Here is a 19421-nt window from a genome sequence, read left to right as displayed (position 1 = left end):
AATGCTAATCCATCTGTTCACCTAGTACTCCTTAAATTCCTAATTAATTTGAAAACATTTAATTATTGTCAAACTAGACTCAGAAGTTCATTATCAACTGAAAGGATACTGACAACTGTGTAGGCACGGGTACAGCGTTTAGAAAAGCACCGACAGCAAGCATACAGAAACAAGGCAGACATACTAACAAAACCAACTGTGAACAGGGGGCAGGCTACAATTTATTAATTTGAAGTTTCTATTCACATGATTGTATGTATGTATGTATATATATGCATATAAACACACATATACATATACAATACACAGATACACAGACACACACACACAATTAGAAACTACCAGTAAAGAGAGTAGAACTGCATGAAAAGTGTATTAACAAAGGTTTTAGAAACGACACATCTTTCTTTTGAGAGAGAGAGACAAAGAGAGAGAAAGAGAGAGAGAGAGAGAGAGAGAGAGAGAGAGAGAGAGAGAGAGAGAGAGAGAGAGAAAGGCAAAGAAATCCATCTTTCATAGTAATGTCCTCTTTTCAGCACATTGAATAATCAAAGTTATATCAAGAAGAAACTTGTACAGATAAAAAAATTAAAATTACTCTGGCATAGACTTCATCAAATAATTCTTGATTATAGCTGTTCTTAAAAATAGGACAAAACTTTCAATTTCCTGGTCAAGTGAATTTTATTTAGGTTTGTTTGATCAATGTAATTCAGACAGTTATTGAAAATTATTGAAAGCAACTATTTTAAATAAATGAAGTATTCTATCCTTCCAATTGCAATTTATCTTAATTTGTAGAGAAATTCTTAAATTCATGAAGATTGAATTAACTCTTCTCAAAAACATTTTTAACTTATTCTCCCTAAGCAAGAAGATATTTGCAATTGATACCTGGCTGGGAGAGGAAACCCCAGTTTTCTCCAATGGAGTGCCTAGTGCCTATATCTATCACAGGCCTCATGCCCGGGAGTAGTTGATCACCACAAATAGATTCTGTGTTGTTTGTTGAACACTTTTTGCTTTGTTCTGTTTTGGTATTTTTCTTGTCTTACTGATTTTCTTTCTTTTTTAAAGCTTGTTTGTTTTGATTTTCAGTTTTTGTTTTTGGTGGCTTTTTAAAAAATTATTTTTGAGAGAGGCTGAAAGAACATGAAGTTGGTCAGGTAGGAGGAGGCAAGGAGGATCTGGAAGGAGCTGGGGAAGAGGAAAGAATATTATTGAAGTGTGTTTTGTGAAAAATAACTTTTAAAAGTTAAAATTAAGAAAAGAATAACAGGCATAATGGGACAATTTTAGTTCAAACAAATATATGTTCCTTATACAGTTATTGTTTTGTGAAGTAGTAGCGCAAATTAGAAAAACAGTGACGTGACAACTAACATTTATTACAGCTCATATGATCAACACCATGTTAGGGGCTTTACAGTACTAACTCACTGAATATTAACAAAAATCACTTGGATAGGACACTTGTTATTATTATCTTCATTTTGTAGATGAGGAAACTAATGTACAGACTTCTGTCCAAGTAATTAACAAAGTTAGTGGAAGAGATGGAAACTGAACCCAGGCAGCCTGGCTCTATGGTAAAACTCAACCGCATCAACACTAAAAAAATCCATTTGAAGACTTTGCTTTCTAAAAATAAATAAATATGTCTACATGCTACCTGCTGGATATATTTTCAGTTATTATATTACTTGGGAAGATAGCAAGTTAATAAACTCTAGGAACATTATAAAATACTTCCCTGCCTTGTAAGCCTGTAGACAGTTAATGGCTAGGGATTCTATTCCAGATATGGTATGTAAAGGAATACTATAACTGCAAATAACTGTATTTTGATACTATTAAATAAACAATACTATGTTGTTTTAGCTTGAGTAGTCATTTACCTTAGTAAATCGGATGGGACAATCAGAAAGATTTAATAGGACAGAATTCAAATGAGGTTTAAAAGAGAAAAGAAACTGAAAATAACGTTCAAAGAACCAATAAGGCTAGAAAACATTCTTCAATTTGCCAAAGCTAAAGTTCTGCCCCATCACACAGTTCACAACTAGATAGCATTCACTGTCACAAATAAATAAATAAATAAGCCCCCTCCCCCACACATGATACTTAAAACTTAGAAGTTTCTCTTTCCCAAAGGAAATCACAAATAGAACCAAGAGAAGTGAACACTAACATACCTCAAACATCCTAGCAGCAGTACACCTGACAAGTGCGGAAGTGTGGACAACACCATACCACAAAACAGTCAGCAACAGCTCGTGATAGGCTGGATTTGCACTGCAGGAAAAATGACAACGTTAAGATCGGAATATCAAAGCCACATGCCTAACTGCTGCATTGAATGTCACTATCTATGTGTGCATACATTTGTTACATGTATGCATACTAATGATAAAAACACTGGAAGAACATATAAATGAAACATGTTTATTATATCACAGCTAAGGTCCCACAAAAGTCACTTTATGTAAGTATAAACCATATTCAAAATTATATTCCTCTAAGCATCTATAATTGTGACCGCAATTCTATGTAACAGCGTGAAAACTAAAATGGCAGATAAAAATAGAAATAGTGGCACACCCTTACACACAGAATACAGGATGTGAAAAACAAAGGATTGCAAACTCCAGGCTTGTCTGTACGATGGTGCCTAGGTCTATAAAAACTGGGTAAGCACGTGATTGTAGAGTGAAGAAGTTCATCTTAATGGATGATGTTATTATTAATAAACACACCTCCCGGTGGCTCTGGCCTGTATCTCAGCTGCTCATGAGGGTAAGTATCAGTTCAAGGGCAGCCTGAACTATAGAATGAGCTCAAGGCCTGCTGGAGCAACAAAGAGAGACTTTGTCTCAAAAAATGAAAAAAAAAAATTAAAAAGGCTGGGATTATAGTTCAGTGGGAGAGCATTTGTCTGGCATGTATAAGGACCGAGATTTAATTTCTAGTACCAAAAAGAGTGTGACTGAGCTATATGTATTCCAGTAACCATAAACTTGTCGTTAAAGTAGGACAAGGGTGTCACAGAGAACTGAAGAAGGAGTTCATGACACTAGTTTTCAATCGAGGTTCCTTAGCACTTCTTGGAAACTTTTTTTTAAAGTCTGCACTTGATTACATTTTTCTACCATCTTCAAAGAAAGTATTAGTCTGTACCCCTTTTCTCATTAAAAAATCACAATACTTCAATTATAAAATATTTAAGAATATTCAAATAAGCAAACCCCAAACCAGCTCAAAATGTAAAATCTTAACTATTAAAAACAATTATTGTATGGCTAGGTCTAAAATAGCATTCATTTAATAAATCCATTTGGAAAAAACTACATATATCTTAAAACAATCATGTACCATATAGCATTTTCCTCTCTAGCTGCTGAAGCATGTGATAGCCCCCTTTGCCCTCTTTCTGGAAAACATTGCCCTGCTTCAATTTGGATGGGTGCTCCTTTCATCTGCTTTTAAACTCTTAGAGAGTGGGACTTCCCATAGTTATCATTCAGGAGCTTCCCTGCTTTGGTTGAGTCTTAGTGACTCTTTATGCCTTTTTCTTTGATATGTCTTTATAAAACAAACCAAAACAAAACTACCCCTCCCCCCAAAATGTGTAAACTATTCTGTTTTTTACCCAAGTTCCACAAAAGAAGCCTTCAGGCTGTCAAGAGGAGCATGAGACAGTGAAAGCAGCGTCATTACATCTTCTAAGAAGCCAACTAGCAGCTTTCGGTCCTCTTCCTACAGAGGAAAAAATATTAGTAACCAATTCCCAAACAATTAAGTAGACCTAAATGCCATAATTACCCATCTCTATTTAGAAAGCATTAGTACACGAGGGGACCAGATCATACCTAGAAAACTATTTGGTTAAGGATATTATTATAAGACATAACCATGATCATAATACCATGAAGTCAAAGACAGTATCATTATTTGATTGAGACCTGGCTGCCTAATATGGTAGCCACTAGTCACACAATTATTTATATTTAAATTTAAATGAAAAAATTAGTAGCACAGAAAATTCAGTTTTTTAGTCCCATAAACTGTAGCACAAAAAATAAAAGACCCAGAGACAGATATTGGGGTTCAAGCTTCCTGAAGACCAGAAAAGCAAAGCAGCCAGCCTCTAGCTCTTACCTCTACTTCAGCTCAGACCAAAAGGGTGATTCTCAGACTGCCCCCTACTTCACTGCTCCTCACATTCACTCAGACTGAATGCCAGCTCTGAAACCCTGCTCCTGTTGTATATATTTCCCTAATGTTGGGATTAAAGGCGTGTGATCCTAGGTGCCGAGAACAAAGGCATGACCTCTGTTACCTCTTGTGTAGGCCATGGAGGCCTTGAACTAAGAGATCCATCTACCTCTTAATTCTGAGTACTGGGATTAAAGGTGTGTACCACCACTGACTGATCTCTATAGCTTGAGGCTGACTGTGCTTTCTGTATTCTCAGGCAAGCTTTAATAAATCATAAACAATATATTACCACAACTAACTATAAATTAAAGACTAAACAGCCTTAAGTACTGAGGATAGTTAGCATACTTAGTACTAGATGACTCTGATGTATAAATTATTTCTACTACTATACAAAGCTTCATTAGTTGTTCCTGATTTAAGGTATAATATTTTATTAAAATTTACAATACCAAGTTTGCTTTCCAAGAATGGTGGCTATACACAGTTAAAAACAGACCACCAAAACAGTTACCTTTGTAATAGTAAAACACTGATTTCTAAGAATTACAGTTACAAAATTCAGTGGTAAAAATTCTACTTGCTGAAATAGAGCAGTGTCCTGAAAACAGCTCATGTTTGTGATTAAGGATAAATTACTAATGTTTTCAAGTCTTCTTCAATGAATCATTACTTTCATAATTTTTATTAAGAAATAGACAAATCTGTTAGAGTTAAAAACTGCACTTTTAACTAATGTGAATGCATAAGGGAAGGGAATCTCATATTCTCCCAGGAAATAAACACATAAGTTAAGGTCAAACTCAAAAAGGATAAAAGTTAAGGCCAAATAGCTTCTGGATACACTCAAAGGTCCAGAAGGAAGACTGGATTATATCAGATTAAGGTGAGAATGGAATTCTATCTTCCACACTATTTTGTTTTTAGTTATCCACTGTACTGGTTAGTTTTTTGTTTATTTTTGTCAGCTTGACACAAACTAGAGTTATCTGGGAAGAGGGAACCTCGATTGATAAAACTATCTCTATCACATTTCTGATTCATGAGAGGGTCCAGTCCAGGGTGGGCAGGGCCATCTCTGGGCAGGTGGTCCTTGGTTGCATAAGGCTGAGCCAGCCATGGAGAGCAAGCCTATAAGTAGTATTCCTCCATGGTCTCTGCTTTAGTTCCTGCCTTGGTTTCCCTCAAAGATGGACTATGACTGGGGCATGTACACTGAACAAACCCTTCCCTCCCCAGGTAGCTTTTGGCCATGGCCTTTATCACAACAAAAGATAGTAACTAACACAAACTAACCAGGATAAGTACTAAAGTCCAACAGTAAATACAACAGTGGAAAATAAACTGCAAGTCTAAAACAATTCAGTGAAACAAGAGCTAAAAATGAGCATGGATTCTTTTGCATTTATAAAATCAACTGTAATTATTTCCCATTTTAAAATATCAATTCAAATAGTAACCCTTTATATATGTAGGTCAGAAGTGTGTGTGTGATGCTGGTGACCAAAGTGAGGGTTTAGTTCATGGTGGGCAAGTGCTCTAGTACTGAGCTATATCTCCAGACCTCAAGATAGGCTTTGTTTCCCAATAAAATCATAGGCTGTGGTTTATCCTAACACAAATAGCGCTTGGCAAGGAGAATCATTAACTGCTGGTGTGTGCTTTCTGAAATGAGCAATCTGGGTAACCTCTGATCACTACCTCAATTTATTAAATGTTCTGTAATGGAAAGGCTTATATTATTTAGAAATAAAAATATGCTTCGATTTCACAGTCACTTCAGATAGGTCCTTAGTCATAATATTGTTAAGTGTGTTTTGAGGTTCTACTATATGTCATATCTTGTATCTGGAAATTTACCACACTTTAAATGATATGGTTAACATCAAACCTCTATCAAAACTGTTAAGTTAAAAAGGGAAACCATTGATATTTACTTAAAGCAATAGTGAGGAGAGTGTAGCCATCTATTGATTCAGCAGTAAGCAATGACTCACACCTCCTGACATCTACCCTGTACAGTTTTCCTGAATCTGTCCTGGGTTTATGACTTATTATACTGAGATTAACTCTTAGTCTAGTATACTCTGCTTTCATATCATTGATGCTTTGAATCATCAGGTCAGGTAATGTGAGGTCCTGTCACATGGGTGGTGGAGCTCAGTCACCCTTGTGATTGATGCTAAATTAATTAGTTAAACTGGTACTTTACTTGGTGACTTAGTCAAATATGCTCCTTACTACAAATCATTTGTTGAAAAATGAGCAAAACTACTTTTTTTTCTCTTTTGGGTAACATTTTCACTTAGCTGGAGGTTTAGGTCTGACCCCAGGAAACAAACATCAGGTATTTTCTAAGGAGAGGCATCTTTACTAGAGAGGAAGACTTGCTCTCTTACCTGAATATAACACGTGAGGACTCCTGTGGCATAAATGGGGACTGTAGCTTTAGTGAGGACCCCATTTCCTGCTGAGGAATCTAAAATTATTAAAATATTTTTAAAAGTTCTAGTATACTTTAAGTGTAAAGGCAAAAGTGAAAAACAATTACATTTAAAAGTACAACTATTTACAAGATTGTTTTGGGAAGCATTCTGGTGAAGGCACATTCAATTTGCTAATCACAACTTATATACTTTTGAAGTGACATTAGCACATACACTTCTGATAAATGAGAAAGGAATTTAGTAATCAAACCGGGATCTTAGATCCCTATTTCTAAAATAAAAAAAAACCCAAAAGCTTTCTTTTAGAGTCTCTCATATATCTACATAGCTAGGTCTTAAGCAGCATGCAGATGTGTATTTGTTAACCTGCTCTGACTCAGGGCACCCACTGTAGATTTCCATCCAGACAGTGTTCTGACAATGGTGGTGGTGGAGGAGTAGGAGTAGGAGTAGGAGGAATGAGGCTACATAAATGGAAAGAATGGCAAGAAAATCCAACCATGACTGTGTAACCGATGACTACACTCTAAGACTCTTTCTCTACAAATATTATGATAAAGTAATACTTACAAAGGTAAATTCTACAATGATACAGAGGTAAAATCACTTATAGTACCAACAGTTCGTTTACTGATCATTACACAGTTTTAAGTGGTTTGTTTCAATGCTATGAAGTGAATATAATCCTATTATACTGATATTTTTATATGGTTAATTTATTTTCAGTGCTGAACACAAATAAATTGAATGGAAAAGATACATTTAGTAGTTGGACATGATTTCAACATTAGTGAGCATTTATTTTGCTGGTAAAAGTAACCTTTTCTTGAGAGGAATATTGATGTCAGCTAACATGACAATGGTAGTAGAGAATTAAATCTGAGGCCAGATTAAGTGGTATTTAGAGATACCAACTATAAAAATGGCCTTAATAATAATTTCCTTTATGAATAATTAAATATTCACAGTTAACTATTGATTTTAAAAGGTGTCAGTTCTCAATAACTTAATTTTTTTCTTCACTAATTTATCATCAGAACTAGTACATACCTCAAACATAAAACACTAACAATTAGGCAAAAACCAACTCTTGGAAAAAAACTATTAAAAATAACTTCTGCATTGATGTTTTCCAACTTAATTCATTTATTCATTCTCTAGCCACTGTAATTTTCTAGACACTAAATCACATCTTAAATTATCTAAAATCCTTAATGGTGGGATTTTGGGTAAAGAATTACCTATGCATTCAAGATTAATGAAAGTCTCTATTTATTCCATTTAATATTTTCTATAATTTATTTCTTGGATTGAAAAAAACCAGACAGGGTTACAAGAGGCAAACAATCATTTTCTTAGGCCAGTGAAGCTGACCTAGAGTGATGCTATACCTGCACTCTCTAAGACAGACAAGTGAAAATGATCAATGCAAGGTCTTTTCACACAGTTCCTATAGTTTCTTTGAATTTTATGTTTCGTTAAAAAACCTTGCATACCCTTCACTGTTTTCCACTGTTATTTTAATACTGCTTGTTTTATAAGCTGACGTATTTTGAGCACACCATAGCACACTCTAAGGATTAAAAGCTGGTTTGAGAACCTTGACCTCAGGGCAGTCTGGTCACAATTAAGGTAGTTATTTATAATCAGAGTAAGGAAGCATAAATTTATCCCATGGAGAAGATACCTGACAAGGCCTGTAAGAATACTAAGAACTCCATGACATACACTTTCCTTCTCAATTGCTTGTGTTAGTTTATATAATTTTCAGATAACAAATATAGTATTTTTCCTGATTATAAAGATTCCATTTTTTTTAAAGTAATAATGGACATACTTACCGATGTTTTCTTCAGAGAGTCTTAAAATCTCCTGGAATTGGGGTTTTACCTAAGCAATGCAAAGAGAAGATCCAAGGTACTCAATGGTAAAATACTGATTATTGATACAACTATTGATTTGCTTTACAGGCTACTGAAATGGTCAGGAATATATTATGTTTCATTTACAGCCTCAAGATTGTGGAAAGACTAAGTTGTAAAACCACATAACTAAGACTGAATGTCTTCATTTCACAAAACACTATTAACAGGTTACTTAACTTACTATAGCTCACAGAGATTAGCAGCCAACACACTAGAAAGGGAGTATGAATTTTGTTGAGTTTATTGCAGACTACATTTCTGCTTTAAAAGTTGCAATAAAACTGACTTAGTAGGAAGGAGCAGAAGCTTAGAGTGTCTGCTATTTGAGTATCTTGATGAAACCTGACCATAGCAACCACCTTTTAATATGAGTTCTCTAAGCAACTAGCCAAACAATAAACCCAAGACAAATGGATTAGCAGAAATGAAGAAGGAATTTGAATGCAAGTGTCCTCAAATTTTAACACCCAAAACAATAAGCAGTGTAGGCTACCATGACAGATTACACTGTGGTAATGACTGAGATACACATTTGAGTGTTCATGTTGTTTCTAAGAAGTGGTATCCTTGAAGCAAATTTTATAGGCTGCTGGGGTTCATCATCTTAGGTTTTTATCAAGTGCTAAGCAGAAAAATCCTTCCAAAATCTGTAGTATATGGCAAAAAAAAAAAACCTCCTTGATTATTACTCAAAGAATTGGATTGTTTTCCCCAGCTGATATGCCTACAGTAAAAGCCTACTTTGGTAGATCTACTATGGCTGATCTCACAATAAAATCTCAGTACACCCTAACCTGAGGCTAAATATACTACTAAGTGTAACAGCATTCTAAGACATTAAAGATGCTAAAAGATATTTATTTACTTTGATAAAGCATTATCACATTATAATTGTGTGCCTTGAATATAAGAAAAATTGGAACGCAAATATTTACCTTAGTGTTTGTAAAAATTTTGCCAAATGTCCGGCAAAGACGCCAGAAAAATCTGGAGAATTCATGGACACAGGCAGTTGAAGTTACATTAATTTTGCCCACTATTTCGATAAGCTGTGGCAACCTGAACATGAAAGGAAAGAAAAACAGTAGGGGCCCATTTAAGTGACTGTCACTGGGATACTCTTGCTAGGGTTCAGATCTGAAAACCTTCCCTATGTTCTCTGTAAGCAAAGTCGGGATTCAGATCCTTTGAAATGGCATTAATGGTCTCTACTACATCAACTCTTCAAACATCAGTTGTAACTGCTTGCTATAAAATGCAGTTTTCTAAATGTGAAGTTAATGGAATTCAAAATCATGGGTTTGATGCATCACAAAACCCTTGGTTTAACAAAGGTATTAAATTAGCTATTCAACTTAACCCATTAAAATCTAGACTCAAAGCTATTAAATTAGGATATAGTTTAAAGTCCGCTACTACTACCACTCAAAGCAGCAGATCAGTCCTGACACAATAAAGATGAACCTCTTCACAGATAAGGATCTAGGTATTATGCTGCCCCTGGCAGAATGCACTCAGGCAGTACCCTGGACAGCCCAGGGTTCCAGATTATGTAGACTGCATGAAGCTGCAAAGGACCCCTTTAAAAGACAGAACCAACACAATTACCCTCTCTTTCCCACTGTTCCCTTGGGGCACACAGGACTTTTCCTGTCTCCTTCTTCTCTTCTGCCCTCTCTCTGTCTCTGTGCCTCTTTACCTTATCTTCTTATCCCCTTAATAAAACTTTCAATATGAGTCACGTCTACAGATCTCTGTTTCCCCATCTGCCTGCCATCCATCCCCTGCCCCAAGACTGTGATCAGTGTAGGACCAGGTCCCAACTCATGACACATTATTCCTAACACACAGTGGGAATAAATTATCACTTTTCAAGTTTTGCTACTGAAGATACCAAACTGACGTTTCTTAACAAATTAAATTTATTTTACAGACTTTCTGTCTCATGCCTCAAAATGAGCTATTTTTTATTGATCTGATTTAGGTATATAAAATGGATATGGATGTGGCAACTTACAACTGATTAACAACCCACAGCAAACTCTCCCAGCCTGTTGTGCCCTCATGCTCTAACTGGTAATCGTAAAGTTGAAGTAGCACTGCCAATTGCTCACGACTTCCAATAATAGTAGACACATCTTGCAGAGGTGACATAGGCCGAGGGAACCTGGTCACTGTAAATAACAAATCACACAGGAAAGCAAAATAAATCACATAGGAAAAAAAATAGTTTGAGTACTTAGTTATTCTGTTCAAAGTAAAATAAAGGCTCTGATATTTAATTAACTTGTTATAAACTTTAAATTTCGAATACCAAGGAGATTTGACACCCCCCACACTTAATGAATAATTTAATGGGCACTTATTAGTGAAAACTAAGTTAATGCAAGTTAAATTAAAATTAGTTCAATGACTCCAGTAAAAGACAAAGATTTAGTTAAAATTTTAATTTAATTAAAAAAACAACAAAAATATGTAACTCCATTATAGTGTTTATATTAATAAAATAATATAATAAAAGATACCCTTTAGAGACTAAAGTTAAAAGCAGGGAAAATGCTATTTTATAGGAGAGAATAATGATGTGAAATATTGATGACTCAGCTGAATAAATTTCTTTAGTAAATTTTCAACATTAAATGTTTTATTTTTAAAAAATTCAGTCTGTTTAAGATAATGTAAAGTATTGAAGCCAGTGACCAGCAAGCGAAAGCACAATCTATACAGATACTGTAACCAAAGTCCCACATTACAAACTTTAAAAAAATCTGAAGGGAAACTTGAAAAAACAAAACAAAACAAAAAACCAACCTCACTTTTAAATCATGTAACTTAAATATAATACATACATGTATATATTAGAATATTTTAAAAGCTTAAACACATTAATAAACTATAATCAATCTTAAAGATCACAATGAATTTTCTTTTTTTTTTTTAATTTTCCAGACAGGTTTTTTTCCTTGTAGCCCTGGCTACTGGAACTCACACTGTAGACCAGGCTGGCTTTGAACTCTGAAGGTCCACCTGACTCTGCCTTCCTAGTGCTGGAATTAAAGGCTTGTAACATTATGTCTGGCTCATATTTCTTTTTTAAATAAAATTGTAATTTGGTTGTATGTGTGTTTGGGGGTTTGCCTGCACACTTGTGCTTCGATATGCTTCGTAGTCAGAGGACAGCTTATACTAGTGAGTCCTCTCTTTCCACCAGGGGGTACTAGAGATTAAACTCAGGCTGTCAGGCTTGGTAGCAAGTACCTTTACCCATGGATCCATTTTGATAGTCCAGGATTTCATGGTTTTATGGAATACTTACATGGTTATTAAGTGAATAATGTATGACAATAGTTCATTAACTATAGGATACAACTTCCAAATAGTACACACACCAAAAGACACGGAAGGGTGCAGTATTTGCTCAAAATATGTTTAATGATACTAGGCTGCAGAAAATTTGAAGTACTACCTAACATTATCGTACTCCTATGCTGCAACAGGCATTCAACAATGTATTAAATGAAGAGAATGGTCATGGCTGCTATTTGAACTCTCCTTTTCGCATTCATAATACCCAGAGACAGATATGTGGGTAATATGGTATCACTCACAACCTAGAAGTCTGTTTGAATTCTCATTAGCCTTGCTCAGCAATAGAAGACCTGGATGATTAGGGGTATCTACGTTTAAATTTCTATATAACATCAAAGTATATCTGATACAATTTCAACTAGGGTTCTGTCATAGTGGGCACAATCTGCTAGATATGATAGAATGAATGCTTGCATTTCAAAATTAATATGTGACTGAAAAATAATAATTACAATGAACATAGAAGGATTACGACTGACTATATAAAGAATGGGACTTAAAGGCATTTTAAAATCTGAGTCCAACAGAAACAAAATGATGACAGGAAATAGGCAATTGTGTGGATAACTCAGCTATAGAGAAGAAATAAGAATTTTTAGGTGGGTGTGGTAACATACGCCTTTAATCCTAGCACTTGGAAGCCAGAGGCAGGTGGATCTCTGAGTTTGAGGCCAATCTGATCTACAGAGCGAGTACCAGACAGCCAAGGTTACACAGAGAAACCATGTTTCAAAAAACAACAAAAGAATGTCTTAATAGCCTTAAATATTTTTCTACATAACAGTTTTAAAAACTTGAAATCTATCATACAATATCACAGAAAGGTTCTCAGAATAACATTTTAATATGATGGTAAAACAATAGCATCTTATCAGCAATGAAATGTGCAGTAATTCTGCAGAATAACAGCCACGAGGAATTACTGGAGGTTAGTTTTAAGATGTCAGAGAATGCTACCCTGTTCACTGTGCACCCCAAATGCCCAAAATAAAAGTGCATGAAATAAACTTTGGTTAATGCTATAAGATAACTGGCCAAACAACAAAACAAACAAAAAACCCCAAAATTGGCATCATCCTTTATAGTGAACATCACTTAGATTCAGGATACAATTTTAACATTAATCTAAAATCTGGGTGTAATGGTGCACATCTTTAATCCCAGCACTCCAGAGGCAGAAGCAGGTGGATCTTTGTGAGTTCTGGGACAGCCTGGGATACATAGAGAGACCCTACATCATCATCATCAACAACAACAAGAAGTCAGAGTTATAGCAACAGCAACTAAAAACAAAAGACTGCTATTTGGTGTAATGAAGACAAGCACAAGAAGCAGTAGTTATAAAAGTAAGGAGCATGTTCAGGATGGCAAAGAAATAAGTGGATGGCAGTAGTTGGCACTCAAGGCCTTGTATTTGTTAAAAACACGAAGGAACAATAACAGGTATCACAGGCTGGACTAGTTTCCCTACATCTCTCCAAAGTGTTCTGTTTGGAAATGGGACTGCTACAGGTGTGCTTAGAGAAAGTGAGGTCAACTAGAAGGTGGGGTGGGGTAGGCTCCTGTCTTATATGACTGATGTCCTTATAAATAGGGGAAAGCTGCACACTGTAGGTCTACAGAGAATATGCAATGTTAAGGGAACAATAGAGCCAGATACATCCCCAAGCCATGGAACACCAAAGAAGGCCCATAAGTGACTAGACGTTAAGAACAGGGGCAGCCTTCTCTCAGTTCCCGAAGGTCCTTCCTCTCACAGTATCTTCATGTTACACTTCCTTTCTCTGGCTCTGAGACAGCATATTTCTGATGTTTAAGATACTTAGCCCGTGATACTTTGTTAAGACAATTTCAGCAAACCACCACAGCCAACCAGGAAGAGGAAGAGGGATTTAAGACAAGAAGTACTTCATGAATTCCAAGTCTTTATCTTATGAAGTTTGATTTTTTAAATTATCAATACAATAATTACTTATCAGAAGCCAGTAAGAAACACAGATAATTTCACCAACCTGAAAATGCTACCAAGATATTTTATACCCAGCCTTTTCTTAGGCATACTGATTAGGAGAACGATGGCTGTCAACTACTTCTTATACATCAAAGATCATTTACTGTCTGTCTACTGGCAGAGTGACTTCATGTATTTCTTCCTTTCTCCCCAATTCCAGTCCTGGGGATTGAACCTAGTTCCCTTAATCATGTACTAATTAGTGGAGCATTCTGTCAATCACTGTATTCCCAGTCTGTCTTTACCTGTTTCTGAAGATAAGTCACTTTGTTTCTAATGGGGGAGGGGGGGAGAAAATCTTACCACATGATTGTTTCTTTTTATTATGAACACAGCAGGGAATTATATTTATTATTAAAAATTACAATTACATATCTCTTTCCCAACTGAAAACAAAACAGCTAGGGAAGAAAAAAAAAAGAGGAAACGACAAACTCCATACACTAGCCCTAGTAACTACTGAGTCTTTTCATTTGATGCACATCTGAGACAGAAAAGTCTATTCCAGCTTCCTAACAAAGTCTATAGAAACTGCCAGCCTTCGCTAGTGTGAGGCCCTGCTTCAACAAAACACAAAACCTCCCATAAAATCAACAAACAAGTGAAACCCTCCCACCCAATGGGTAATAGAAGAAAGCACAACTATTATACAATAGTCTCACATGGTTTATCCATAAAAGAGGAAACTAGAGTTTATAGACTTTACTAATCTCTGAACACAAGATTTCTACACATTATACATACAATACATTTTAGTACCGTGCTGCCATATAATGGTTGGAATCAAAAAACACTTTGGGAAGCTAAACTGCCAACATTCTACCCCTTCCTTCAAGAGCTGAGTCCAGTACCTTCGATCTGTGGCACTTCACCATGCAGCTTGACTTTGCTGGAGAAAGGTGCGTTCTGAAGCACTAATGCAAAGAGAGAAGGGATCAAGGACTGCAAGGCAGAAAGATACATGTGGAGCTTGTGTTCATCCAGCCCGTGCTCTCCTTCCTGAAACATAAGGGGTAGTAGCTAATCTTAGGCTTTTGAAATCACATTGCTAGTTGGATGCATGATAGCTTCCCTTTCTATGGCAAATCAACATTTAAGGATACCTACATATAAGACCCCAAACATGCACTTCACAGAGATGTCCATCCTAACTGCTGAGAAGCAAGAAGGCACTATAGACATGCCAGAATCTTTAATATGGGAATCTGGGAACAGTCATTTCCAGTGTTGGGAACACTTTCTGTGGGGAGTGTCTTATCTTCTGAAATTCTTGAATACTAGAGTGAGTCACAGGAATCAGAGTAAGTGTGACACTGCTAATCCTGTAGAATCATTTGCTATTTCTCTGCATCCTAAATGATTTCAGGTACCTGGTAGGATCTATATTTGCTTCCCAGATAAAAAGAGGGAGATGACAGAAAAAGAATTGATATGGCACCACCCAGAAAATGTTGTAGTGAAAAATAAAACAAACAAACAAAAACCAAACCAAAGAATACTAGAGATAAAAGAAGTTATTGCATTCAGATCAACTTGAGATGTCAGCTATTTTTTTTTAAACAGAATCATTATTAGCTAAGTAGAACATTGGAGACATTTAGAAAATGTGGCATTACTTATATCATAGCAAGGCACACACACAAGAAAACAAGGTCTGATTAATTATCAGATAGAAAGAATACAAACACTTAAAAAAATCCCTCGATTTTCTAACAAGTTACTTCAGTCTTACTTACTCTTTATATATATTCCCCTAAATGCCCACTGTGAAATTTAGAAGGAACAGCTCAGTTTTTAGACTTAAGCCTATATACATATACATATACATATACATATACATATACATATGAGATCATCTACCGAACAGTTCTAAGATTTATGATAAAAGCCTTAGAGAATTTGAGGCACAAAGCTTAAGAGTGTGGACTCTAAACCGATCTGTATGACAGCTGTGGACCCTGGCAAGTTACTTGAGTACCAAACTCTAATTTCCATGTAAAACATAAAACACCCCTCCTCTAAGGGTTCTAAGAATGAAGTAGGTTTTTAAGTCTAAAGTGTTGATCTTAGCAGTATATACAGGCACCCATGAAATACTAGCTTCTCTGATAACCTCTCAAAGAATATCTCTGATAACTTGTCAAAGAGAATTTAGAACAAAAATTAGATTAAAAAGTGTCCATTATTTTCTCAACTTGTTATCAACTCTTCTGAGTAGAATGAAGTTAAGATGTCTCATAGTTAGCATAGTTTTGATACCATAGAAACAAGAAGACTACAGAGATTTAGCATTCAGTCATCTCTGCAATCTGGAATTAGAGTTGATATTTTATGTATAACAGTAAGGTCTTCAGAGGATCTGGGAGGAACTGGCTTTCTGAACAATGTCTGCTATTTCCAGGAAGGTGCTATGCCAGTTAACAATGCCCACTGTGCATTCTCTTCTAGCTCCTCATCTTTCCTTAGTGGTAACGTGTTAGACTATTTGGGTAAGTGGTACATCTTGTCTCTGCCCCCAATAATTCTCTAAGATGGTCGAGAACAGACTCTTTCAATTTATGAATTATATAAAAAAGGAAGAACTCACTCTGAGAAGCTTTTCAATCTTGTTCAGTAGTGTAGGTATAAGATGAGACTGTAAATTTCCAAGTTCTGTTGTCCAGGCAGCATAAGCTGGTAAAAATACTTGGTGTGTAGCACTAACAACTCTTTCAGAGGGGTCACCTAGGGCTGAAAGCAGTAATTCAAAGCCCTGCAAAAGAGAAACAGGTAAATGAATATTGTTAAAAGAAAAAAATTCCAAAAGACATAATAAAACACAACAAATACACATTTTAAGAAATTCATAAAGTGTTTTAAGGAAAACAGTCAGTCATCTACAAATCCTTCCCATTTTCTTAAGTGTTAATGTATCCATGAATGAGCAAATAGGGTGGAAAACATGCATATTCATTTCCAACTTCCTGACAGCTGCTGGATTGAAAGCAGTTGTCATTCCTACTGACCACACTGACACACCATCTTCCCTGCAGACTGCCAAGTATGTGAATCACTACATTATTTGGAATTTGTAACAGGATAAGAGAAGTTCATGCTGAAAAACATACCTGTTGATATTTGTCAGGATCATCAATGTAGCCCATAATGACACCCAGGCTTTTGATCACAGCTTCTCTTACCAAATCTGCCTTATCTTCCATTAACATTTGTTGCAACATTGAAAGAACCAAGGAACTACGAATTTCTTTCTGAAAATAACAGATATCATTTTATGATTTACTTATTTAGGTTGCTATTTAATATGGTAACATTTAATAAAAATGTCAATTTGTGTTGTGCCTTAGCTACTTTTAATACAATTTATTTTTATTTATAAATGTAGTGTATATGTATGTGAGTGTGGGTTTGTGCACACAAAGTCAGTGCCTGTGGTAGCCAGAAGAGTGTTGGATCCCCTAGACTGAAGTTACAGGTGGTTGTGAGACACCTGATGTGAATGCTGGGAACCCCGGGCTGCATTAACGCCAGGCAGGGCTTAAATACTGGGCTAAACCTCTAGCATCCCACACCTCTGTTCTCAGTTATGTTAAAGAATCAGCTTAAATTGAGAGTAAGCCTAGGAGGTATTGGTGCATGCCTTTAATCCTAGCACTCAGGAGGCAGGGACAGGCGGATCTCTGTGAGTTCAAGGACAACTTGGTCTATAGAGCAACTTCCAGGACAGGTTCTAAAACTACACAGAAACCCTATCTCAAAAAACAAAACAAAACAAAACAAAACGAAGTTGAGATTAAATGAAGAGATAGTTCAGTCGTGAAGACTCTACTTCTGTTACAGAGGACGGGAGTTTACAATCACAACTGTTGCTACAGAGGTATGCATACTGCCTCCTTAGACACATGTATTCATGTGTAGCTCCCTACTCCTGCTTTTACACATAATTAAAAATAAATCTTATAAAAGGTCATCGATATTCAAAATCATACGCCTCTTTGTAGTTACTGAAACTTGCCAAGTTCTAAAATTAATCAAGCTGAACTTAGTCTGGTACCTTTAAAATACATAATAAACATAATAGAATAAAAACAAAGACCTGGCTTTTGTTTTCTCAGGTGAACTACATAAACATTTAAGCCTGTGAGCTGGTTGTGATGGTGAGGACCTGTAATCTTAGCACATGGGTAGTGCCTCTACATAGCAAACTTCAGGTTATCAGAGGGAAAAATGAGACCTTATCTCACAAAAACCAAGCCAAATCCCACAACAAATCTCTGAACTTAAATTTCACTGCTACATCTCAGATGGAATGCCTCTATGTTAACATATACATTGTGAATTTGGGAAAAAACTAGAATGTGGGATAAATAAGCCTCAATGGGTCCGACAGCCGGCCTAGACAGATAGTAACAACATGCCCAGTTGTTATCTCCTGATAGTCAGCCCGAGTCTGCCAGAGGGCCTTGACAACAGCAGTCAAGTATGAAGAGAGATGACAGGGACCTATGGACAGTGACACATCACCTCTGCAGACATCAGCTCAGTGGATCTCCTCTCCTGGGGCAGGCTTAGGGGTATATAAGGTTTACTCCTCCCTGGAATAAACTGAGTCTGTTGTTTCAACTTGTTCATTGGTGTTTTGTCTACTCCCTCCATAACACCCAAGGGATACCTGTCGGGACCCTGCAACACTAGAACACAAATTTATGTAGATTTTCTTCTAAACTGGCTAATTTTATCATTAAAAAGTCTAACTAATTTATATTACTAAAAAGCCCTTATGCATTTAAAAGCTATTAGGCTTAGAGTGGTAGATGCAAATTTCCCACAATTCTAGAACCCACAATACTCATTTTTATCACTGGAAAGGGATTTATCTGTTTTCCTTCAAGTGACAACTTACTTAATAAAATGAAGACGCCTGTCATATTCCCAAGTCTGAATAAACACAGCCTGACAATATGTGGTTCTGTTGAGAAAAAGGATACTCCAAGAAAGGAACCAGCTGCTGCCCTCAGTGCTCAAGCAAGAACCTAAGTGCTTTTCCTGAAAACCCTGCCAAATGTCAGTTTGCAGCCAAGGCATTTTCTATTACCACTTTCCTTTGTGTGTCACAGAATAGTGCAAGGATTCAAGGGCTACAATTTAGTAAAATTTAGTAACAATTTTACTGATTAAGCAAAGTCCTTTTTTGAATGAAACTGGCTTGCTTTGGGAATATGGGGCTAGAAAGAAGACAGTTCTTATCAGGACATTTGAGCACCCCCTCTCTGATCAGTGCCATGCAGAACACTGCTGTCCACTACTACTTCTGTACCAACACTGTATGTGTAAATATGTGAGGGACAAAAAGATCTTATTAGGAGAATAGGTTCCACCTTATAGACCTCTTTGAAAGAACCACAAGGAACTTCCCAGGGTCCTCAGAACATACTGTCACAACTACCAGATTAC

The 19421-nt window shown here is 36.2% G+C and overlaps 1 protein-coding gene across 8 annotated transcripts in view; it reads right to left on the bottom strand.

Moving 5' to 3' along the window:
- Relch (RAB11 binding and LisH domain, coiled-coil and HEAT repeat containing) overlaps positions 1-19421 on the bottom strand; it is an 88873-nt gene that overhangs the window by 19717 nt on the left and 49735 nt on the right. For 6 of the 8 annotated variants that reach the window (XR_002385164.2, XM_005081455.4, XM_005081456.4 and 3 more), the window contains 9 exons: positions 17078-17218; positions 16558-16722; positions 14822-14969; positions 10608-10764; positions 9526-9649; positions 8507-8555; positions 6618-6697; positions 3650-3756; positions 2196-2295 (listed from right to left, as the gene is read on the bottom strand). Coding sequence is in view for 7 of the 8 variants with exons in the window: in XM_005081455.4 (XP_005081512.1) it covers positions 2196-2295; positions 3650-3756; positions 6618-6697; positions 8507-8555; positions 9526-9649; positions 10608-10764; positions 14822-14969; positions 16558-16722; positions 17078-17218 (1071 nt within the window). In the remaining variant the exon portion in view is untranslated. The remainder of the gene's footprint in view (positions 1-2195; positions 2296-3649; positions 3757-6617; positions 6698-8506; positions 8556-9525; positions 9650-10607; positions 10765-14821; positions 14970-16557; positions 16723-17077; positions 17219-19421) is intronic. The other 2 variants (XM_040737377.1, XM_013121519.3) reach the window with 2 other exon arrangements.

Source organism: Mesocricetus auratus, unplaced genomic scaffold (genome assembly GCF_017639785.1).
Source record: "Mesocricetus auratus isolate SY011 unplaced genomic scaffold, BCM_Maur_2.0 Super-Scaffold_100676, whole genome shotgun sequence".
Classification (NCBI taxonomy): domain Eukaryota; kingdom Metazoa; phylum Chordata; class Mammalia; order Rodentia; family Cricetidae; genus Mesocricetus; species Mesocricetus auratus.
This window is presented reverse-complemented; position numbering and strand designations above follow the sequence as displayed.